This window comes from Ranitomeya imitator, chromosome 5 (genome assembly GCF_032444005.1).
Source record: "Ranitomeya imitator isolate aRanImi1 chromosome 5, aRanImi1.pri, whole genome shotgun sequence".
NCBI classification, from domain to species: Eukaryota; Metazoa; Chordata; class Amphibia; order Anura; family Dendrobatidae; genus Ranitomeya; species Ranitomeya imitator.
The window spans coordinates 713,784,287-713,809,634 of record NC_091286.1 but is presented as its reverse complement, the minus strand read 5'-3'; the positions used below and the strand labels follow the sequence as shown (position 1 = coordinate 713,809,634).

General features: G+C 46.7%; 1 protein-coding gene across 3 annotated transcripts in view; it reads right to left on the bottom strand.

The window, feature by feature from the left end:
• The window catches only part of LOC138638935 (zinc finger protein 84-like), a 115,810-nt gene that overhangs the window by 17,820 nt on the left and 72,642 nt on the right, over window positions 1-25,348 (bottom strand). For 2 of the 3 annotated variants that reach the window (XM_069728691.1, XM_069728690.1), the window contains exons 3-4: window positions 12,636-12,770; window positions 12,484-12,550 (exon numbers count right to left, since the gene is read on the bottom strand). In XM_069728691.1, coding sequence (XP_069584792.1) covers window positions 12,484-12,550; window positions 12,636-12,770 — 202 coding nt within the window. Of the gene's footprint in view, window positions 1-12,483; window positions 12,551-12,635; window positions 12,771-12,979; window positions 13,047-25,348 lie in introns of those variants that run through there. The other variant, XM_069728692.1, reaches the window with a different exon arrangement.

Sequence of the window (25,348 nt, the reverse complement as noted above, 5' to 3'; positions counted from 1 at the left end):
TAGAATCTGACAGAGGTACCCACTTCACTGGAGAGGTAATGCAAAATGTCATGCAAATGCTAGGGGTCACACAAGCGTTTCACACCCCCTACAGACCACAAGCTAGCGGCAAGGTAGAACGGCAGAATGGTACAGTTAAGCTAAAGATCCAGAAAGCGAGTGAGGAATTGGGGAAACCATGGACAGAGTGTTTGCCTTTACCTCTGTTCTCTATCAGGTACACGCCTAACAGAAAGACAAAGGTGTCCCACTTTGAGGATTTGTTTGGGTCAGCACCGAGACTAGGCCTGTAATTCCCACAGACACTGCAGCTTCAGTGTGACAGCCTCACCAGCTATGTCCAGGGCCTGCAAAAGAGGCTCTCATTCGTGCATAAACAAGTGTTTGATTCTATTCCAGACCCAGAGAGCCGAGAGGGAACCCACTCTCTCCAGCCAGGAGATTGGGTGGTGGTCAAGAGACACACGAGGAAGCCTCTGGAGCCGAGGTTTGACGGACCCTTCCAAGTCCTCCTCACCACAGCCACATCAGTGAAGCTAGAGGGAAAGCCCACCTGGATCCATGCAAGCCACTGCAAGATCCTGGAACAGAAGAGTGATCGTCCTGCTCCTGATGATGCTGATGACCCTTCTCCAGAGAAGACAGACGGCCCAGACAAGCCAAAGCGACACTTATAATAAAGCCGCCCCGCTTAGACTTGATATTGTGAAAAATGTGGACTGGATACACTACATTTACTATAAATCAACAAAGATTTATAAAGTATACTAGGGAAGCACTGACAAACCTAGCAGATCACTGCACAGACAAATAAAGATGCCATAAGTGAAATTACACGCATGAAAATTAACACTCACAATAATGAATGTATGAAAATGCTATGATTGAGAATAGGATATGATCTTCCCATCCTATGGGGGATTCGGCCGAAGAATTGACAAGAAAGTCCGACATTGGCATTAGGCCAGTGACAGCACCTGTGGGTTAGGGGTAGAGTCATATCTAATCTCAAAAGGGGGGACTGATGGGGAAATCAGGAACCACCTTAATGTGTTCTTATAATTCACACATATGTCTCTGTATATGTCCAGACATGTTTCACCGTTTTGAGACTAATTCTGCTGACTATTGATTAAAGTTTTTGACAGGGTGAGGCTAATCACGATGAGACTTAGGACCTCCAACACTACATGTCCATCCATAGTCCACTTCTTATGTAAGGATCACCTGATCAATTAAGAATGATCTCATATGTAATAAACAGCTGATCTGCGCACAAACATGATGTACACGCCTACTCAAAAGTGTATATAACTGAATGACCTTTTATTAAATGGTACGGCTTGATACAGATTCACATCTGTCTCTGTCCGTCATTCTCCGGAGAAACTCACACATTTGGCAGCCATCCAATATCCCTGAGGGTCTGACTTGCAGACCACCCTAAAGGCCCCGTCACACATAGCGAGATCGCTGCTGAGTCACAAGTTTTGTGACGCAACAGCGATCTCAGTAGCGATCTCGCTATGTGTGACACGTAGCAGCGATCAGGCCCCTGCTGTAAGATCGCTGGTCGTGTCGGAATGGCCTGGGCCATTTTTTGATCGTTGAGGTCCCGCTGACATCGCTGAATCGGCGTGTGTGACACCGATTCAGTGATGTCTTCGCTGGTAACCAGGGTAAACATCGGGTTACTAAGCGCAGGGCCGCGCTTAGTAACCCGATGTTTACCCTGGTTACCATCGTTAAAGTAAAAAAACAACCACTACATACTTACCTACCGCTGTCTGTCCCCGGCGCTCTGCTTCTCTGCTCTGGCTGTGAGTGCCGGGCAGCCGGAAAGCAGAGCGGTGACGTCACCACTCTGCTTTCCGGCCGCTGTGCTCACAGCCAGAGCAGAGAAGAGCGCCGGGGACAGACAGCGGTAGGTAAGTATGTAGTGGTTGTTTTTTTACTTTAACGATGGTAACCAGGGTAATCGTTGTCGGGATCGCTTTAGCGTCGCTATGTGTGACGGGGCCTTAACACAGCTGATTGTTGATAGTGTCTTTCTGGAGACCAGCCTAGGAGGAGCAGCTCTCTGGTGTCAGCCACGTCTGGTGATTGGAGTCAAGTTGCTGTTATCGGTTTATCTGCGGTGTGGAGCTTAGCAGCTGTGTTCATAAGCTAGGAGTGGTGTTTTAATTACCTTGTCCCTTTGGTGTTTGTCACTTCCCCCTGTGTGTATTATCTGCAGAGGTGAGGCTATTTCTCCTTGCCAGACAGTGCACTAGCCAGGGCAGTAATAGGTGACTACTAGGGATGAGGTATCCGGACGGTGGCGGGGGGAAAGACCTGCATAGGGCGATAGGGGAGTGCAGAGACTGGCTCAGGCTTGATCTCAGATGGTGACCATTCCCCATTCCCTACAGGTAGGGCCTTCCTCTCACCTTTTCCATCCCGTTGTTTGTGAGTTTTGCTGTCCGTTGACCGACCACCCGTTGAGTCGGGTCACACCGTGACACCTGACCACTCATTTGTCTTGCCCCGTCGTACCACGAGGCCTCCTGGAATCTTTCCACGGTCTTCCTGGCTACCCTATGTCATGGCTTGTCCATGAGTAGCGACTCAGAGTCTCATTACAGCTGACACAGTTTACTTTGTTTTCGCCAGCATGGATCCCATTCACACGCTTGGTAATCATGTGGCAATCCTGTCACTAGTGATTGAAGATATGCCTGAATAACACAAGAGTCTTGAATCTTTTCAGTCTCAGCTGCAGGGCCAGGTGGCTAGCCACATAGCTCTTGGCTGCCACCGGAGACTGCAACATCTGCACCTTATGCCATTCAGTTGGTCTCCCCTGGACAAGTAGTGGCCCTACCTGATATATTTTCGGGAGAGTAATCAGTTTAGGGTGTTCAGGGAGAGCTGTAGACTATCCTTTACCCTACAACCTCGGTCCTCAGGGGATGAGTCCCAGTGGATGAGAATAGTCAAGTCCCTATTGCCAGGAAGTCCTGAAACTTGGGCATTTTCTTTTTCCACACAAGCTCCAGAATGGTCTTCAGTTGACGCCTTTTTTGATGCCATCTATGATGGAAAATTATATGAATTAAAGTTTAATGAATGGTCTATCCTTCCTTTTCGCCTGTAGCTGCTGGATGTTTCTTTGTCAAAGAGAAAGATAGGGGTCTCCGCCCTTGCCTTGATTTCCGAGAACTGAACAAAATCGCGGTAAAGATTACATACCCACTTCCCCAGATCCCAGACCTTTATCATCAGCTTACTGGGGATAAATGGTTTGCTAAACTTGATCTCAGAGTGGCTTGTAATTTGATAAATGATGAGTGCAAAATGTTGTTAATGCCGGAGGGTTTATTTAAAAACGTTGTTATGCCTTTTGGGTTAACCAAGGCACCAGTGGGATTTAAGAACTTTATGATTTACAGTACAGACCAAAAGTTTGGACACGCCTTCTCATTTAAAGATTTTTCTGTATTTTCATGACTATGAAAATTGTACATTCACACTGAAGGCATCAGAACTATGAATTAACACATATGGAATTATATACTTAACAAAAAAGTGTGAAACAACTGAAAATATGTCTTATATTCTAGGTTCTTCAAAGTAGCCACATTTTGCTTTGATGACTGCTTTGCACACTCTTGGCATTCTCTTGATGAGCTTCAAGAGGTAGTCACCGGGAATGGTCTTCCAACAATCTTGAAAGAGTTCCCAGAGATGCTTAGCACTTGTTGGCCCTTTTGCCTTCACTCTGCGTCCAGCTCACCCCAAACCATCTCGATTGGGTTCTGGTCTGGTGACTGTGGAGGTCAGGTCATCTGGAGTAGCCCCCCATCACTCTCCTTCTTGGTCAAATAACCCTTACACAGCCTGGAGGTGTTTGGGGTCATTGTCCTGTTGAAAAATAAATGTTGGTCTAACTAAACGCAAACCGGATGGAATAGCATGCCGTTGCAAGATGCTGTGGTAGCCATGCTGGTTCAGTATGCCTTCAACTGAATGGACACACCGGTAGGAAAACATTTCTCTGGACCTGGACACAGTATGACAGATTTAAAAGTCTTAATACTAAAAGGTAATTTTAAGGACCACAGGGAAAGAAAAATTTGGGAATACAAACTAATGAATATGTTTAATTCGTTGACACTAGGACTCAATTTAACACCTGGATTTATGAGTCACTACATGGATACAATTCACACCTGCACCAGACGGACTCCAGATAACTAAGAACATTATTCCTACTGCCTCTCCATTTGTAAGAAAATGCCTAATTTGATTACCTTGGCTTATCTATGGACTCATCACACTTCCCACCCCCTAACAAATGTCCTGCTGTACTATTCTTTAAATATTGTGCATTTTTTTCTTATTAATCTATTTGTAATCTTGCCTGAAGAAGGAGCCACTGTGCTCTGAAAGCTGCAAACATATTATTTTCTGGTTCGCCAATAAAGGTATCACTCCTAGAATACTTCTGTCATCATTGGGCAGAAAAGTATTCACATCGATTTTTCTGGCTAACACGGTACCACAATACAATTTGTTATTGTACATCAATAAATCCCCAACAGTATCACCAGCAAAGCCCCCCCACACCATCACACCTCCTCCATGCTTCACGGTGGGCACCAGGCATGTAGAGTCCATCCGTTCACCTTTTCTGCGTCGCACAAAGACACGGTGGTTGGAACCAAAGATCTCAAATTTGGACTCATCAGACCAAAGCACAGATTTCCACTGGTCTAATGTCCATTCCTTGTGTTCTTTAGCCCAAACAAGTCTCTTCTGCTTGTTGCCTGTCCTTAGCAGTAGTTTCCTAGCAGCTATTTTGCCATGAAGGCCTGCTGCACAAAGTCTCCTCTTAAGGCCTCTTTTCCACTTACGAGGAAAACGGACGAGTGCAATCCGATAAAAAAAAAATCGCACTCGGACCAATGTTATTCAATAGGTGACATTCCATTTGTGATTTTTTTCTCAGCCGAAATCGGACTGAAAAAAAATTATTGCTGTGATTCTCGGACGAGACTCGCCAATGCAAGTCAATGGGTGCGAGAAAAAAAACGCACAGCACTCGCACCATGCGAGTGCTGTCCGATTTTTACGCACCGGTGTCCTTTGAAAAGCCGGCAATTTAGCGCGGTGTACAGTAAAATCACACTGACAGGTTAGATTAGAGTAGATATATACATATATATAAATATATATATATATATATATATATATATACCTATTCTATGTCAGGGAGATACATATATATATATATTTATTTATATTTAATGCAGTGCTAGATAGCTTAAAAGCCGGTAATTCAATTACCGGCTTTTGCTCTCTCCTTCCTAAACCCGACATGATATGAGACATGGTTACATACAGTAAACCATCTCATATCCCCATTTTTTTTTGCATATTCCACACTATTAATGTTAGTAATGTTAGTAGTAGTTATCTCTGAACTAATCTCCCGATATCTTCCCTCACGTGATCTCCGGTCCTCCCAAGACCTCCTTCTCTCCTCCACACTTATTCGCTCCTCATCCAATCGCCTCCAAGACTTCTCCCGAATATCCCCCATCCTCTGGAATTCTTTGCCCCAACACGTCCGACTACCAACCACAGTCGGATCCTTCAGACGGAACCTGAAAACTCATCTCTTCAGGAAAGCCTACAGCCTGCACTGACACCGCTGCTGCCTCATCACTATCGAAGCTACCGCCTCACCAACACCGGAGCTACCGCCTCACCAACACCGGAGCTACCGCCTCACCAACACCGGAGCTACCGCCTCACCAACACCGGAGCTCCTGCAACCCCCAACCTACTGTCTCCTTCCCCACCATCCTGTAGAACGTAAGCCCGCAAGGGCAGGGTCCTCGCCCCTCTGTATCAGTCCGTCATTGTTAGTTTGTTTACTGTATGCGATATCTGTAACTTGTATGTAACCCCTTCTCATGTACAGCACCATGGAATCAATGGTGCTATATAAATAAATAATAATAATAGTAGTGTGTATGTGCAAAATTTGGGCGCTTTAGCCATTTAAAGGGTTAAATCGCGGAAAAAATTGGCGTGGGCTCCCGCACAATTTTCTCTGCCAGAATGGTAAAGCCAGTGACTGAGGGCAGATATTAATAGCCTGGAGAGGGTCCCTGGCTAAAAACACCTGCCCCCAGCCACCCCAGAAAAGGCACATCTGGAAGATGCGCCTATTCTGGCACTTGGCCACTCTCTTCCCATTCCCGTGTAGCGGTGGGATATGGGGTAATAAAGGGTTAATGTTACTTTGCTATTGTAAGGTGACATTAAGCCAGATTAATAATGGAGAGGCGTCAATTATGACACCTATCCATTATTAATCCAATAGTAGTAAATGGTTAAAAAACACACACACACATTATTACAAAGTCTTTTAATGAAATAAACACACAGGTTGTTGGAATATTTTATTGTACTCTCAATCCACCTGAAGACCCTCACTCTGTAAAAAAGGTAAAATAAAAAAACAACAATATCCCATACCTTCCGATGATCAGTCTCGTCCCACTATAATCTAACCTGTCAGTGTGATTTTACTGTACACTGCGCTAAATTACCAGCTTTCAAAGGACAGTGGTGCGTTAAAATCAGACAGCAATATGGATGTCATACGGATGTTGTGATAAAAAAAAAAATCGCATGACAATCGCATATGTTACATCCGTTTTTTCGGTCCGTAAATCGGACCGTTTTTTTTCTCACAAGTGGAAAAGAGGCCTAACAGTTGTTGTAGAGATGTGTCTGCTGCTAGAACTCTATGTGGCATTGACCTGGTCTCTAATCTGAGCTGCTGTTAACCTGCGATTTCTGAGGCTGGTGACTCAGATAAACTTATCCTCAGAAGCAGAGGTGACTCTTGGTCTTCCTTTCCTGGGGCGGTCCTCATGTGAGCCAGTTTCTTTGTAGCGCTTGATGGTTTTTGCCACTGCACTTGGGGACACTTTCAAAGCTTGCCCAATTTTTTGGACTGACTGACCTGAATTTCTTAAAGTAATGATGGCCACTCGTTTTTCTTTACTTAGAATTTGTATTATGGCAAGAAAAAAGCAGCTAACAGTCTATTCAGTAGGACTATCAGCTGTGTATCCACCAGACTTCTGCTCAACACAACTGATGGTCCCAACCCCATTTATAAGGCAAGAAATCCCACTTATTAAACCTGACAGGGCACACCTGTGAAGTGAAAACCATTCCCGGTGACTACCTCTTGACGCTCATCAAGAGAATGCCAAGAGTGTGCAAAGCAGTCATCAAAGCAAAAGGTGGCTACTTTGAAGAACCTAGAATATAAGACATATTTTCAGTTGTTTCACACTTTTTTGTTAACTATATAATTCCACATGTGTTAATTCATACTTTTGATGCCTTCAGTGTGAATGGACAAGTTTCATGGTCATGAAAATACAGAAAAATCTTTAAATGAGAAGGTGTGTCCAAACTTTCGGTCTGTACTGTATGTCTTTTTCTGAGTGAATTGTGAGGTTTGTTATTTACCGTGATGAGATTTCAATTTTCGCATCTGATTTGGATTTTCATAGTGAACATTTCCGTGTTGTATTACAAAGATTGAGGGGAAATTTTTTGCTTGCGAACATTGAGAAATGTATTTTTTCTGTTCAGGAGGTTTCATTTCTGAGATACATTTTATCGGCTGATGGGTTTTAAATGTATTCTGGGGAGATGCAGGCTATAGTAGATTGGGTTCAACCCGGTGACCTGAAAACGTTGCAACTTTTCTAGGATTCGCCAAGTATTATAGGAAATTTATTAAGGGGTTTTCTTAGATTGTTAAACCTCTTACTGACTTCATCAAGGTTTGGTCACCGGATGCTATTGGAGCTTTTGAAAAGGTATTTTATTTCTGCTCCTGTTCTAATCCAACTAATCCTTGTGGAGGTGGATGCTTCAGCGGCCGGGGAACGGGATGTTTATCTCAGGGGCCCAAAACTCTGAGAAAAATGCACATGGCTGCAAATTAGTCAACCATAAAAATGTAACTCTAACTCCTAGACGGCAGATGGTCCTTATTTTTCTCTAGATTCAAGTTCTCCATCACATTCAGGCCAGAGTCAACGGATATGAAAGCTGACGCACTGTCACACAGTCTTGATTCAGTTTCACCTCCAGAACCTCCATCCTGCCTAAGAGCATTTTGGTTTCTGTGGTATCTTTGGAGGTGGAAGCAGAGATCTATAAAAGTAAGTCGTTGGCCCGGTCCGACACTCTAGGGGCCATTTTATTTGTACCTGTGTACTTAAAGATGTGACTGCAGACTTCTGAATCCCCCGAATGCAGTCACGTCAGGGATTCGCCGGTGTCTGAGGACCGTGGGGTATGTATGTGTTATACTTACTCTCGTCCGGGACCCATCTAGCGGGTGTGGCGGACATGAGGACGCAGTCTCACTCCATACTAGTGTACGTATAACTCATACATCCCCTCTGGTTCCCACTCAGAAACCAGCAAATCCCCGCAGAGCACAGTGTGCCCGCGCTGGAGGGATTCGTAAAGGGAACCTGTCAGCAGGATTGTGCACAGTAACCTACACACAGTGTCAGGTCAACGCGGAATGAAATGATACCTCGGTTGTTGTGTAATCTTTATTTTCAGTTTTGTGTTAATGATATGCTCGCGCCCTAAGGCGGGGTTGGTGTATGTGGTGCTCTGATTGGGTATTCATAATGCAGACTGCTGACAGGTCACCGATCCCTCACTGCCCGCCCCCTAGTTTGCATAATGAAGGCCCTGCATGCAGCATAATCGCATGGACTTAATCCCTTTTGCTTATTTAATTGAGCGAGAAAAAAAAAGTCAATTTGAAAAACCATTTCCTCCACCAAGATGGCACTGCCCGCGCCTGTGCAATAGCAGCTATCGGATCTCTATACGCACCGATAGCAGCTACTGCACGGATGCGGTGGATACCATTTTCAAATTGACTTTTGTTTTATTTCCCTTGCTCAATTAAATTAGGATTCCCTTTAGGACCGCAATCACACAGAGAAAGACTGTAGATTTAGCAATTTGGACCAGACAACCCCTTTAAGATTGCACCTGTTCCAGGAGTTTCATGATTCCATCTTAACTGGTCATCCTGGGGTCAATGCTACGCAGAAAGTGATTTCCAGACTCTTTTGGTGGCTGTCTATGAGTAATGTATGAGAGAAGATAACCTTCGGCACTCAGAGTCAATAGTTCGATTGTATCTTTGAAAAAGAGAAATTTTTATTCATTTATCTTCAACACTCAGCCGATATACAGGGATAATAGACATCAAAAATCATCCAACGTTTCGGCAATTTTTTGCCTTTCTCAAGGAAGTCTATAATATCAGAAAAAAGTAATATAAGTAACATATAAAGTGTTCAACGATGTAGGCTGAGAAACGAATAAGAATAAGGTCCACCCAGGACGTGAGGCTAAACATACACACAGATAAAAAAAAAAAGGAGGGGGGAAAAAAACTAGTGATCTATAAATAAATAATAAGTGGACTAAGAACCCTCAAAAAAAAAAAAAAAACATATACAATTAGTTAGTGTAACGGTCTCCACCGAACTACAACCTAAACCCATCTCCTGGACCACCACGAGGTGAACAGAACCGCTCGCCGTGACTGACGTTTTGTTCACCTCGTGGTGGTCCAGGAGATGGGTTTAGGTTCTAGTTCGGTGGTGACCGTTACACTAACTAATTGTATATGTTTTTTTTTTTTGAGGGTTCTTAGTCCACTTATTATTTCGGCAAAAAATTGCCGAAACGTTGGATGATTTTTGATGTCTATTATCCCTGTATATCGGCTGAGTGTTGAAGATAAATGCATAAAAATTTCTCTTTTTCAAAGATACAATCGAACTATTGACTCTGAGTGCCGAAGGTTATCTTCTCTCATATATGACCTTTTTTTCCTTTTGGCACCCATATTAAGTGAGTGCGCCACCATTGACTGCTTGGATGTCTATGAGTAATGATATTAAAGATTTTGTATCTTCATATACGCTAAAGTTTGTCATAACCGGCCAACCGTGGAATTGGTTCCATTGCCGATTCCAGAAAGACCATGGACTGCTCTGTCCATGGATTTCATCACGGATTCGCCTCTGTCGGAAGGGAAAACTGGTATTTGGGTGGTGGTGGACAGATTCCGTGAACAGGCTCATTTTGTTCCTTTGTCAGGATTACCTAATGCAGAAACGCTCTCCAGTCATATGGTGAGGTGGCATGGAATTCCAAGTGCAGTTTGTCTCAAAGTGCTGAAGAACTTTTGTAAAAAACTGTGGACTGGCTTGTCTTTTTCCTCTGCTTACCACCTTGAAACCAAAGTCCACACAGAGAGGACAAATCAATCTTTGGAGCAAATTTTGAGGTGTTTTGTTGTGGCTCAACAGGAGGACTGGTCCTCATTCAGGGTTCGCCGGTAACAGTTGGTCAATCAACTGGCACTTCGGCATTTTTCTAGAATTATGATTTTCATTCCCATTTCGATGAGATTTCCAGGATAAGTTCTGAGTGTCCAGGGGTGGACTTTACCATAATGTCACTTGGGGATGTTTGGAAGGAGGTTGAAAAGAATAGTTGGGTTGCTCAAGTTCGCCAAAAACGGAAGATCTAATAGAAGACATATAACTGATCCTGTTTTCTTAAAGTGGGTGATAGGGTTTAACCATCACCCAGAAACATTAAACTGAAAGGGACAGCCAGCGAAATCCGGTCAGAAGTTCATCGGTCCTTATGAGGTTCTGGAAGTGGTGAATATGGTGACTTTTAGATTGAAGCTTCCTCCATCTCTCCACACCTCTAACATTTTCCATAGATCCCTGTTGAAGGAGTTTGTCCCCTTGGTGGTGTCGCCCTCGTCCCAGTCTACTCTGGTTGCTGTCGATGACAGTCTAGAGTATGAGGAGCACAGAGTTGTGGATTCCCGGTGGCTCCTTAATTCCCTCCAGTACCTCATCCATTGGAAGAGATACGGACCGGAGGAGAGATCGACTGGTCAGGGCCTTTCATTCTAGGTTTCATGGGAAACCCGAGGGTCCAGTGCACCCCTAGAAGAGGGGGTACTGTTATGGTTTCATCTTTACTGTAGCTTAGGGACGATGTGAGTGACAGCTCAGCCGGCCTATGGAATCTGGAGTGTGATGGACTGTCAGTGTTGCGAGTGACAGTACAGTCATCGAATCTGATGCTGGGATGTCAGCATTTTGATTTACAGCCCTGCTGCTCAATCTGACCTAGCCTAGGGGTGGTTGCCCAGGTGTCTCACCTCCTTGGTGATTTGCTAGCTGTTTAGCTGGCTTGCTGAAAGTAGTCCAGGGTGAGCTGTAGCTCAGCTTAGTCTACAGTGTGCATATTTCTGTGTCAGATTTTCTGATCTTGCTAGAACTAAGATTTGTCGTGAATAGGGATGAGCGGACCCGAACTTTATTTCAAAGTTCAGATCGGGTACCAGAACTGTACCTGAACTTAAGCCAGAACCTGAACCCCTTGGAAATAATGGGGAGCCAAACTTTTGAGCTGCAAATTTCTCTCTCTCTGATTTCCACCAAAACTCCGAACATTGGAACGGACTTCCGTGAAAAATCTGTGTTCGGCGATTAGTACCAGACACAAACAGTCCGGTACGAATCACAAACTATTAAGTTCAGGTTCGCTCATCTCTAGGCATGTGGATTCTCCATTCGTCTGGCTTAGCCCTTCTGCTCTTGCCGTTCTCTGACTTCAGGTACCTGTCCCAGACTTGGCCTCTGACCCTCCTTTTATCTTACACATTTTTCTTGACTTACCCTCCTGGCATTTGACCCCACACTGTTACCTGACCACACCTTTGTCTTGCCCCTCTGTACAACCAGCGATCCTAATATCTGACCTCAGATCACCTGACTACCCTGTCTCATGACTTGTCTGTGAGTAGTGACTCAGCGTCACAGTGACAAGACACCTATACTTCATACAAGGGTCTTCTCTTATAGAGAGTCAGACATTTCAGTAACCTCCATGACCACACTGCCAGAAGGATTCACCGCTATAGGGTCAGGAAACCACATGGAAGCGTTTGTCTCTTTCTCATGTCTTCTCCAGTGACTTAAAATCAGAATGAAAATAAAACTCAAACCACAGAAGGACATAATGTAGAGAGGATACAATCACAAGTGGGAAATAATTTTGGGAGGTAAAAAGCAAAACAAAAAACTATGGAAGAATCAGTAAGGAAGGAGGGGAGAGGACTTGTCTGTGGCCACCGCCGACACCGCTCCCTTCTTGGGGGTCGTATTCCTGATCCCTCCAGGTCTCCTGTGGTCACTTTTATTTACATCAAAGCTGAAAACAAGGATTCACAATCGCTTCTACATCAGGACAAGAAAGACCAATATCCCGGAAGTGACCCCCGCACTAATGTGTGCGAGATTCTCCTCCTGTTATACCCTGGCCTCTCCTTACCGGGGAACATAGGAAGTCGCTGATCCTCCATCACAACGTCCTGATGTCCTCCATGGTCCTCCGACACCTGTAGGAAGAAATGGCAGATGGTACCCAAGGCCAACATCCCCCAGAATCCCGCAGTGTATGCTGTATAATCTCCCAGCAGTCACCTCTCCGGTCAGCAGCTCAGTGATCTTGGTGGTCAGCTCTAGGATCTTCTCCTTCCTCTCATGTATCGGGGAGACTGAGGGCGGCTCGGTGATGGGGTTTGGGCCCTGTGAGGTCTTCCTCACTACAGCGTAATCCTGTGTGAGGAGATGCTGATGAATCTATATATACACACAATATACTCCACTTTATAAGTTTTGCACATTATGACTTTGTCCTCTCTTTCATTATAGTCTAATTCTTCCATCTTTTCTGCATTGATAACTGGATGTGTAAATATTTCAGTAATAGATATACAGCTGCCATCACATTCCAGTCCATGGACGTCCCCCAGTAACAGACGTACTTCCAATCTATAACTTTGTGTATGCGTCATTGTCATCTCCTCGACATTCTGGGTCTACCCACGCTGAGCTACCTGCTGGAGAATAAAGAGTCTGCCATCATTCCATCCCCTATGGGAACAGTCTCCCATCCGGTAAAGACCAAACATTGCACAAATAAACAGGACAGAGAGATGAGAACCAGTAAAGAATCATCAGAGAAAGAAACTCAAACTTAACAAGACAGTAAACTATTTCTTTTACAGGTTGTGGATGAACATAATCCATTTTTTATTCCTCCGTGTATCCATTTAGTCTTTTTTCATGACCTGTTCCTGCCCTAACTTACTATAGGATGATGACAATTGAAGCTAGATGGGGAGCTACATATTTCAATGAGAAGTTTATTTGCATTGAACAGTATAGAAAGACTTAAATAAGGCCAAGATGGCAATACTGCCTATATCCGTAGTTGTGCTAGAGGCAGAGACTATTGTAAGACAATCGTACAGCGATATCCTCAACAGTGACAATGAGAAACAAAGATGGAATTCCTACAAATGTGATTTATTTTGATCTGGCACAAATTAAGCCGACATTGTCCAATGTTTCCACCAGCTTGTGGTCAAGAAGCTGGTCAAAACATTGGACAATATCTGTAGTTGCATTTGTGCCAGATCAAAATAAATCACATTTGCAGGAAATCAATCTTTGTTTCTCATTGTCAGTGCTGAATAGAAAAAAAAAACATGCCTGTGCAACAATTAGGGAATCATTCTTGGTATGTTATCCTGATATTGTGCTGTCTGATTTGCAGAGCAAACCGTGATCATGCTTTACTATTTGGAGGTCAAAAGGCAATAGAAGAGAGTTGGTTTCACTCTTAAAAATTTGGCGCCCAAACAGGGACCAGACGCGCATTGTAACAAGGTTTAGTGATGAGCGACTATGCTCATTACTCGAGACTTCCGGGCATGCCCGGGTGATCCCCAAGTATTTTGGGCATGCTTGGAGATTTAGTTTGTGTAGCCGCAGCTGCATGATTTGAATACATGTAGGGATTGCCTGTTTGTTAGGGAATCCCTACATGTGTTCAGGCTGTCTACCAGCCGCAAATCATGCAGCTGCGACGACACAAACTAAATCTCTGAGCACGCCCAAAATACTCATAGATCACCCGAGCATGCTTGGAAATCTCGAGTAACGAGCATACTCACTCATCACTAATAAGGTTCTCAAGTGAGGAAGGACTCATAGTAACATAGTAAGGCCGAAAAAAGACATTTGTCCATCCAGTTCAGCCTATATTCCATCATAATAAATCCCCAGATCTACGTTCTTCTACAGAACCTAATAATTGTATGATACAATATTGTTCTGCTCCAGGAAGACATCCAGGCCTCTCTTGAACCCCTCGACTGAGTTCGCCATCACCACCTCCTCAGGCAAGCAATTCCAGATTCTCACTGCCCTAACAGTAAAGAATCCTCTTCTATGTTGGTGGAAAAACCTTCTCTCCTCCAGACGCAAAGAATGCCCCCTTGTGCCCGTCACCTTCCTTGGTATAAACAGATCCTCAGCGAGATATTTGTATTGTCCCCTTATATACGTATACATGGTTATTAGATTGCCCCTCAGTCGTCTTTTTTCTAGACTAAATAATCCTAATTTCGCTAATCTATCTGGGTATTGTAGTTCTCCCATCCCCTTTATTAATTTTGTTGCCCTCCTTTGTACTCTCTCTAGTTCCATTATATCCTTCCTGAGCACCGGTGCCCAAAACTGGACACAGTACTCCATGTGCGGTCTAACTAGGGATTTGTACAGAGGCAGTATAATGCTCTCATCATGTGTATCCAGACCTCTTTTAATGCACCCCATGATCCTGTTTGCCTTGGCAGCTGCTGCCTGGCACTGGCTGCTCCAGGTAAGTTTATCATTAACTAGGATCCCCAAGTCCCTAGAGAGAGGGAGGGAAAGAGGGATAGAGGGGGAGAGAGGCGGAGAAAGAGGGGGAGAAAGAGGGGGAGAGAGAGGGGAGAGAGGGAGAGAAAGGCAGAGGGAGAGAGAGGGAGAGAGAGGGAGGGAGGAAGGGGGAGGGAGGGAGAGAGGGAGGGAAAGAGGGGGAGAGAGGCGAAGAAAGAGGGGGAGAGAGGGGGGAGAGGGAGGGATAGAGAGGGATAGGGAGGGAGAGGGAGGGAAAGAGGGATAGGTGTAAGTTATATTGCACTAGTCCCTTTATTAAAGGGACAGTAAGGGTCTATTAGAGTCCACCACTATACCCACGTGCTGGACTTATTGCACGTTACCCTCACCTCCATACACACAACATAAATGAAAAGACTGTATCTATTACCCATTAGCACTATAGTACACATTCTCCTTCGCCCAGTGTCAGGACAGACTTATTAATAACACAACATACACAGATACATGTGACGTGATGCTGCCTGTTAGATGACTAAATACTTCACCTTTATCAGATCACGCTCCACGCTTTATCAGATCAGCCTATTACTCAGCTCCTCATATTATAAGCGAGAGAGGTTATACATCGCATGAGATTCCCGGTCATGTGCCACGTGTCATTCTCTCTAGACACAACACTGTCCCCTATGTTCATGCTGGATCAGCGCTAAACTCTGAGCTTCTGGGCCAGATCCTTATAGTGCAATCATCGGCACTGTTCTAAGGTCGCCTCTAGCCCAAAGGGGGCTGAAGCCCAAAAGAGGGGAGCTAGAGCCACATATGGAAGCGTCCAAGAGCGTCTGAGTTATTATCAAAGGCCCCATCCAATAGTGCAATTTGTTGAGGTGTCATACCCCAGGCCCCATAGTCACCCATTGCCCCATGACCACCGAGCCAATGGATTGCAGCCCAGGACGACGCTGTTCGTACTTTGCACATCCCGCCTGCAGTGCTGTCCCTCAACCAGGCGAGGGGATGCAGGCATGCCCCGCTTCAGTGAACGCAGTGCAAATTACTGGTCTGTTGGACTCGGGGAGTTTGTCACCTAATGAGGATCACCATTCCTCATCGGCCGATTTTTGGGAAGAAGGTGGGCTTCCGCTGTATCCATGGCAACGCTAAAGACTGTGGCCCAAGTGGTCATTAAACACAAACTGTGGCACAGAGTCCCATGAGGTTGACGTAGTCAAGTACCCATTATAATAGGGCGGGACTTTGCATTATTTTGGGACTTGGGGACATCTGGTTGCTCCTAAAAAAAAACTGTCTCAGGAAGCAGCTGACAGGTTTCCATTTTGTGTGCTTGTAGGCAATGAGGATGAGGCAGCCTACATCCCTGAGCTGGAGGTGTCCAGGGGAAACTTTGGAACTGCCCAACTCAGGAATCTAACTCTAAAAGTGGCGTTTGATGTGACGGTACTTTATGGTGTTGCTCAAGAACCGGGGGCTGACACCACATACCCATATTTTGCAGTGAGTGGGGAGTTAATATATTGGATCACCAATGTGAGAGGGGAGGTAATAGAGCAGCTACTAGTGCCAGGGCCATACAGACGCAAGGTGTTAGATAAGGCCCATACTCATGTGTTAGGTGGTCATCTAGGGCTAGGGGGGAAAAAAACCAAACAGGAACGGATCCTCCAGAGATTCTACTGGCCTGATTATCACCAAGATATTGTGAATTTGTGTATCTTTGAGGCTCCCTTTGATCGCATAGCCATGGATCGAGTGTGACCCCTGGTCAAGTCTGCCAGAGGGCACCAGTACAACTTGGTGGTACTGAACTATGCTACACGGTATACAGAGGCCGTACTACTACAAAACATCTCCACCAAGTGTATAGCCTGGGAGTTGGTCCATATTTTTCCTAGAACAGTGTTGCCTAAGAGATCCTAACAGATCAAGGGACCCAGTTTATGTCAAAAGTGATTAGGGAGTTGGGCAAAACCCTGCAAATCACAGAACTCCGGGCCGCAGTCTACCATTCACAAACAGATAGCTTGATGGAAACGTTTAATAAAACCTTGAAGGCCATGTTGAAGAAGTTCGTAGAGAAGGATGGCCGAGACTGGGACTGTCTACTGCCGTACCTTCTATTCTCCAGAGAAGTCCCACAAGCCTCTACTTGATCTCCCCTTTTGAACTCTAGTATGGCTGACACCCCTGTGGACTCATGGACATAGCAAAGGAGACCTGGGAGGCAGAGTCCACACCTTTCAGGAGTGTAATCGAACATGTGTCCCAGATGCAAGAGAGCATTGCCAAGGGAATGCCCATCGTAAAAGAACACCTCAAAGCACAGGAGACACAGGCGAGGGTGTACAATAGATCGGCGAGGGTGAGAAACTTCCACCTTGGGGATCGAGTACTGGCGGTGGTACATATAATGGAGAGCAAATTCCTGGCCAAGCGGCAGGGCCCTTATGAAATAGCTGAAAAGGTTAGAGACGCCAAATATTAAGTTCCCCAACCAGAAAGAAGGAAGCCCTACCAGGTGTACCACATCAACCCGATTAAGCCATGGCGAGTTAGGGAGCACGTGGAAGTTGTGTTTGGCTAAGCCTGAAACTGACATGGAAAAGGTTATGGTGGCAGAGACGCTGTTACATGGCCAAAAGCAACAGTTCCAAGGGTTGCTACATCGGAACAGAGACCTGTTTCAGAACTACCAGGTTGTACTAAGATGAAAGAGCATGAGGGTCTGACGGAGGCTAATGTCCAGATAAACTGGAAGCCAAGTTGGATTCCAGCAGCCCGCCTAGAGAAGATCTTGAAAGAGTCATTTAAGAATCCAAGAGTGGCTGGTCCATTCCCATAGTTTTAGTGCCAAAACCAGATGGAGAATTGCGGTTTTACAATGAGTATAGGAAGCTAAATAAGTTCTCCAAGTTGGATACAGACCAAATGCACAGTGTTGATGAATTGATTAAGAGGCTAGGGCTGGCCTTGCACATTACTATAATTAGTAGGATTATTTAGTCTAGAAAAAAGACGACTGAGGGGCGATCTAATAACCATGTATAAGTATATAAGGGGACAATACAAATATCTCGCTGAAGATCTGTTTATACCAAGGAAGGTGATGGGCACAAGGGGGCATTCTTTGCGTCTGGAGGAGAGAAGGTTTTTCCACCAACATAGAAGAGGATTCTTTACTGTTAGGGCAGTGAGAATCTGGAATTGCTTGCCTGAGGAGGTGGTGATGGCGAACTCAGTCGAGGGGTTCAAGAGAGGCCTGGATGTCTTCCTGGAGCAGAACAATATTGTATCATACAATTATTAGGTTCTGTAGAAGGACGTAGATCTGGGGATTTATATTGATGGAATATAGGCTGAACTGGATGGACAAATGTCTTTTTACGGCCTTACTAACTATGTTACTATTACCAAACTTGACCCGTGGACCCGTGGAAGCGCAATCGCGCGAAACGGCCGTCGTCCTGCACCTTCCTTCCGCACCCTAACCGCTACCAGCCGCTGCTCCACCGCTTGTGTGTCCATGTATTTCTTTGAATAAAGGACATCTTTACGCAGCAACTCTCGGGTGAGTGCCACTTTCATCTATCTCTCTACGCATCTATTACCAAACTTGACTTCACAAAATGGTATTGGCAAATTCTCATGACCCAAGACATCAAGAAGACTGCCTTCTCCACGCCAGACAGATTCTTTCAGTACACAAGGATGCCGCTCGAGTTACAAGGAGCTCCAGCTACCTTCCAGAGAGCCATGAACCGTATCCCAACCGCCTATAAGAGGTAAGTAGCAGCTTGCCTGGATGACATTCTCCCGCACATCCCCCCTACTCTGGAACTCTCTACTACAACATATCAGACTCTCGCCTACCACAGAAACCATCAGAAGGAACCTAAAACCCTATCTCTTCCGACAAGACTACAACCTGCAGTAACCACCACACCACTGTACGAACAGCTCAACCTTCAGCTACTGTATCCTCACTCATCCCTTGTAGATTGTGAGCCCTCGCGGGCAGCGTCGTCTCCTCCTGTACCAGTTGTGACTTGTATTGTTTAAGATTATTGTACTTGTTTTTATTATGTATACCCCTCCTCACATGTAAAGTGCCATGGAATAAATGGTGCCATAACAAGAAATAATGTTAATAATGACATTGTGATCTTCACCCAGGATTGGGGAAGCCATCTGAGAAAAGTTCAGGTGATACTTGATGCTCTAGTGAAATGTGAGAAGGGAATAGAGGAAGCCAAATACCTGGGCTGTCGAAGGTAGGGGCAAAATAAAGCCCCAAATAAATAAAGTTGAGGCAATCCAGAGTTGGCTGCAACCCCTCTGAAAGAAGAAGGTCAGAGCGCTCCTGCATATTATGGCCTATTACTGCCAGTTTATCTGAAACTTCGCCATGGTAGCTGCCTCTCTGACGGACTTCCTTAAATGGACAAAGTCTGCTATGGCTAAGTGGTCTCCAGAAGCGGAGACGGCCTTCCAGAAGCTGAAGCTAGCCCTGTGTAAACAGCCAGTGCAGGTGTCACGATATGGTATGAAATATCATATAAGTAGTTTCTCTTGTTAGCAGGCTGGGGGCTAAAAAGCCCCCCCTTCCCTTTCACTCAGCCAAGAGCTGCCTTGCCAATGTACATGGGGGAAGAGCGTTTTATTGCCTAAAAGTATTTACGACCGGCATTCCTGCAGTGGAAAGTGACCAGCAAGAACTGGATTCTAAGTCTCTAGAATACATGGAAGTTCTTTGTTTTGTTTTTGTAAGATATTACGCAAACCGTTTACGTTAAGAACACGAAAATATATATTCTTAATCTCCCTCGGTGGATCTACCCATCCCTCAAAACACGGGCTTCTAACTCCATCTGGTAAAGAAGTAGGGATTTCTCTGTAAATATGTATCCCAGATAGGACATATTTGATCTCATTAGAATGCCCACGTTAATCGGAGATGAATGCTGGGTTTGTTATGACTATGACATGTTTTGTAGCGGAGTTATAGAAATCAGTTATAGGTTAGGGTAAAATTAGTTAACTGAAGAGGTAGGAGGGACGAGGTGATCCAACCCCTTTCTGGGATGTTACAGGCTTAGCTATAACTGTCTGCCCAGATCCCCAGCACTGTCTTTCTCTTGACTTTTTGTTCTGGAGAGCCCTGAGCACGTCCAATGAACTGGGACGTATGGAAATTCCACTAGCCTGGGTGCCTGCAATGCTTTGAACATGTGAGTGTTATATTTTCTCCTTTAATCCCCTTTATGTTATGATTACCTTGTACATATTTGCAATTGTCTCATTTGTAACATCTTTGTAAAATATTTTGATAAAGCACTGCCTAAATTTTGTGGGGTATATTATTTCATGCCAGTTCTTTCTCCATGCTCTAAAAACGAACCCTAAGTCTTCCGAAGGGAATTACGCTACTGTGTTGGGTTAGCTTCTGACCCGTTTAATCGAAGCTGGTGGCAGCGATACCTTGTGTAGGCTTTTGGGTGATGTTGTAGCGACTGCGGCGTTAATTATTGTTCCTGCCTGAGTGGGAGTAGTTTATCGCATCGCTGCAGCGTACCCAATAGCCAGTACATAGCAGGCAGCCTGACTGGCGACTAATTACCCAGGGTGCAGTACCTAATCTGACCTGCGAGTAAAGGGGGCGCCAGAGAGCTGCAAGTGTTATGTGGAACTGTATACATAAATCCCTGCAGTTCGTGGTATATTGAAGAGCAGTGGGATACCTAGAATAAGCCCCTGCTGGAAACTAAGAGGTCAATAGCCCTGTGTGTGTTTTTCATCACATTGTGGAGTGGAGGGATAACTAAGATAAGCCCCCCTGCACATGTGATAGCCGTCTGTTGGCTTAAAGTCACCCCGATCCGTGACGTAGGGGCGACGGTCACGGTGTGAATCGTGACAAATTGGTGGCAGCAGTCAGGGATTCCTGACAAATTGGTGGCAAAGAGGTGGGATATTAGAGCATTAGTGATTTGGTTTGAGCAATCATTCCCCTCACTAAAAACTTGCAGAAACTTCTTGCGAGGACTCTGTGCAAATAAGTTTGGAGAACGAACTCAGTGTTTTATTAGTCTTGAGACAATTGTGTACTGGTAATTATCCCCCCCCCCCCTTTCTCTTCGTTTTTCTATCCTATCTTTTATTTGGCAACCATGGCTGCGAAAGGAGAAGCCAGGTACGCACAGCAGAAGAAGGACACTCTGGCTGGGATATGCATGTACCATGGCCTGAACTCCCAGGGCAAGACCAAGGTTCAAATGGTCGCTGAACTGGTGCAATTTGAAGCAGACCAAGCCAGGTCACAGAGCCCAGAGGCCGCAGAAGCCAGCACAAGTGAACATGGTGCTGCAGCAGAGGTCCAACCACTGAATACGGGCCCTACTGGCAAACAGGGGGGCGCAGACCTCCTCCTGCAGCTGGCTCTGCATCAAGGCTCCGCAGATGACCTAGAGAGAGGCCCGAGCTGAGCGGGAGGCTGAGAAAGCCGAGCGGGAGGCTGAGAGAGCCGAGCGCCAAGCCCAGCGAGAACACGAACTGGAGATGTTCCGGCAGGGGGGGAAGCCCTCCACCGCCCAGAGCCGTGAGCCCAGCAGCGCTCAGATACCTAAGCCCCGGCCCGATCACTTTCCTGTTATGGAGAAGGACGGAAACTTGGACACTTTTCTGCGGGCCTTTGAGAAAGCCTGCAGACAGTACCAGCTGCCTGCACAAGAATGGGCCCGATACCTGACACCAGGGCTGCGAGGCAAAGCTCTGGAGGCGTTTGCTGCCATCCCTCAAGAACAAGATGGTGACTATGAGGCCATCAAGCAGGCTCTGATAGCCAAGTACCAGCTTACACCCGAGGTGTACCGTAGAAAGTTCCGGACCCTCCAACGTGGCCCACACGACAGTTACAGTGATGTGGTGCATGGACTGGGGACCCACTTTGACCAGTGGACCCAAGGACTGTCAGTGACCACCTTTGCACAGCTGCGAGACCTGATGATCAAAGACCAGTTCTTTCATCTTTGCCCAGCTGAGGTGCGACAGTTCGTGATGGACAGAGAACCCAAAGATGTGACGAAAGCAGTGCAGATTACTGATGCCTATGAGGCCAACCGTAGATCGGAAGAGCGGAAGCCAGTCACCACCAGCTGGAGAGGGGGTAAGCCTGCAACCAACGCCAGTACCCCTGCCAGCCAACACACCAAAGGTCCTGCCCCTGTGGCCAACAACACCAGACCTACCACCGATCCTCGCCAGTGTTACTTATTTCTCTACATTTCAGTTCACTTGTTGTGTATGTCCTATTCTAATGTATAATGTTCTTCTGTCAACAAACTGTCATGTCAACTATGTAATTCCTTTATGATTTTTATGATTTAAGTCATGCTGCTGTGATACCATAATTTCCCACGGGATCAATAAAGTGTATCGTATCGTATCGTACTTCTACAATCGGCCTGGTCATATCAGTACCTGCTGTCCAGCCAAGCCGAAGAACCCCCAAGCCAAGGCCCCAGGGCCTAATGCAGCAGTTATTTTGGTGGGTGGTGTGGTTGGGAGGGTGTGTGACAACGTACAGCACGTCACGGTGGGAGGCCATGTTGCTACAGGCCTCAAGGACACCGGGGCTGAACGAACCCTCATCCGACCCGAACTGGCGGCCCCTGAAGAAATCATTCCGGGGAAAACCCTAACTGTCACGGGGATTGGGGGCATCAGCTGTCCCTTACCGATGGCCCGGGTTTATATTGATTGGGGTGCCGGGAGTGGGGTGAAGGAAGTGGGGCTGTCTGATAATTTGCCCACTGATGTTTTGTTGGGGACTGATTTGGGGAGGATGGTTGCATACTACGTTCCTGACACCCTTCCCCAATCTACTAATGCGGGTAAAGTTAACCCTGATGATGATGATGGGAAATCGCATGTGTTACCTGACCATGCTTTATCTTGTAATGATGCATCTAATAACCATTTTTTCCCTAGGATTGATGGTGAAAATGTTGTACCTGTGCCAGCTGAACCCGATAATGATTTTTCTGTGAAGGTTAATGTGTCCATAGGTACAGGTGTGCCCAGCCACGTCGCTCTGCGGAGTGAGACGGCTGAGGAACCCCTAACAGGGGCAAGTGTCGGTGCTACAGGAAATGGGGAGATGCATGGGAACCGTGAGGAAGGTGATGCCATGAAAGTGACCAGTGCCACCGAGGAAGGTAACTGGCCCATAAGTAGCACTGCCCCTGGAGTGTTGGGGGTGGATGGGGAGGTAGAGCCCATAGCAGCGCCGGCTGATGGGTCTGTAGAAACCCCCGGGGAGACAGCTTACGTAGCTGCTGTCACCCGCAGTCAGAGTGCCCGGAACGCAGATAACTGTCAGCCTTCCGGACCCTCCTCAGTCATTACTGTGACTGAACCAGAGGTGGACCCAGAGCAGGTCCGAGAGGGTTCCCGTGGGGAAGGGACCCTGACATCGCTTTTGGCTTCCCCTAGCCAGGAGTTTCAGGCCGCTCTGCACACAGATGCGAGCCTAGAGAGTTTGAGACAACTTGCCGGGACGCTCTTCTCCGAGACTGATAAGGAGAAGGTGTTCTGGGAACGAGGAAGGTTGTACCGGGAGACAGTACCCGGAGAATCACAAAAGGAGTGGTTGAGGGAAAGACAGCTGGTCGTCCCGCAGCAATTCCGGGGTGAGTTGTTGAGGATTGCCCATGAGATCCCGCTAGCTGGACACTTGGGGATCAGCAAAACTAAGGCCCGGCTGTCTCAACACTTCTATTGGCCTAAGATGGGGACAGATGTGTCAAACTACTGCCGCTCCTGTGTCACCTGTCAAAGAGTGGGGAAGGCGGGGCCTGCTCTTAAGGCTCCCCTGATCCCTTTACCAGTGATAGAGGAGCCTTTCCAGAGAATCGCGGTGGACATTGTGGGCCAGCTGGCCATCTCCAGCAGCTCTGGAAAGCAATACATCCTTACTGTGGTAGACTACGCTACCCGGTACCCAGAGGCAGTAGCTCTGTCGTCAACTAGGGCAGATAAGGTGGCAGATGCCCTGTTGGCCATCTTTTCACGTGTAGGATTTCCCAGGGAAATGCTTACTGATCAAGGGACCCAATTTATGTCTCGCCTAATGGAGGCTCCCTGTAAGAGAATGCAGGTGAAGCACCTGGTATCGAGTGCGTATCACCCACAGACCAATGGCTTGTGTGAACGCTTCAATGGTACCCTCAAACAGATGCTATGCATGCTGGTTGAGACTCAAGGGCGCGACTGGGAGCGGTACCTCCCGCACCTGCTGTTCGCTTACCGAGAGGTTCCGCAGGCCTCGACGGGGTTCTCCCCCTTCGAGCTCCTGTACGGCAGGCGAGTCCGGGGATCCCTTGGGTTGGTAAGGGAATCCTGGGAAGAGGAGCTGAACCCTTCTGAAGTGTCCATAGTGGAGTATGTCATGCGCTTCCGTGACAAGATGCAGACCTTGACGCAGTTGGTGCATGACAACATGACGCAGGCTCAGTCTGACCACAAGCACTGGTACGACCAGAACACCCGGGAGCGGACCTACCACGTGGGTCAAAAGGTGTGGGGGCTGGTCCCCGTACCAACGGATAAGCTCCAGGCAGCCTGCGAGGGCCCGTACGTCGTCCACCAACAGCTCAACCCGGTCACTTACGTGGTCACGCTCGGGGTAGGCGAAAGGCCTTTCACGTCAACATGATAAAGGCTCATCACGAACGTGAGCCTTTCGTCCTACCGGTCTGCAGCATGCCCGAAGACGGGGAGGAAGACACCCTCCTGGACATGCTGGCCCAAGCCAATGCCAATGGGTCCATCGAGGACGTGGAGGTAAGCGCCTCGTTAACTGAACCCCAGCGGTTGCAGTTGCAAACCACACTGGAACCCTTCCGGGTCGTGTTCTCCAACCGACCTGGGAGGACTAAGTTAGCAGTCCATGAGGTGGACACCGGGAATCACGCCCCACTACGGCGAACACCCTATCGAATCTCTGACCAGGTGCAGCAGACGGTCAAAGAGCGCGTGGGCATCACCTGTAGTTCTCGTGCCAAAGAAGGACCGGACCACCCAGTTCTGCGTGGACTACAGGGGGCTTAACGCCATCACAGCCTCTGACGCGCACCCAATGCCGCGCATCGAGGAGCTGCTGGATAGGTTAGCTGGCGCAGATTACCTAACAATAATGGATCTGAGTAGAGAATACTGGCAAATTCCCCTGAGCCCCGAGGCGCAGGTGAAGTCCGCCTTTATCACGCCCTTCGGACTGTACGAGTCCACGGTCATGCCCTTCGGCATGAAGAATGCCCCTGCCACTTTCCAGCGGATGGTCAACCTCCTGCTTCAGGGACTGGAGAAGTACGACGTGGCGTACTTGAATGACAATGCCATCCTCAGTTCCTCCTGGGAGGAACACCTGCAGCATCTCGAGGAGGTGCTCA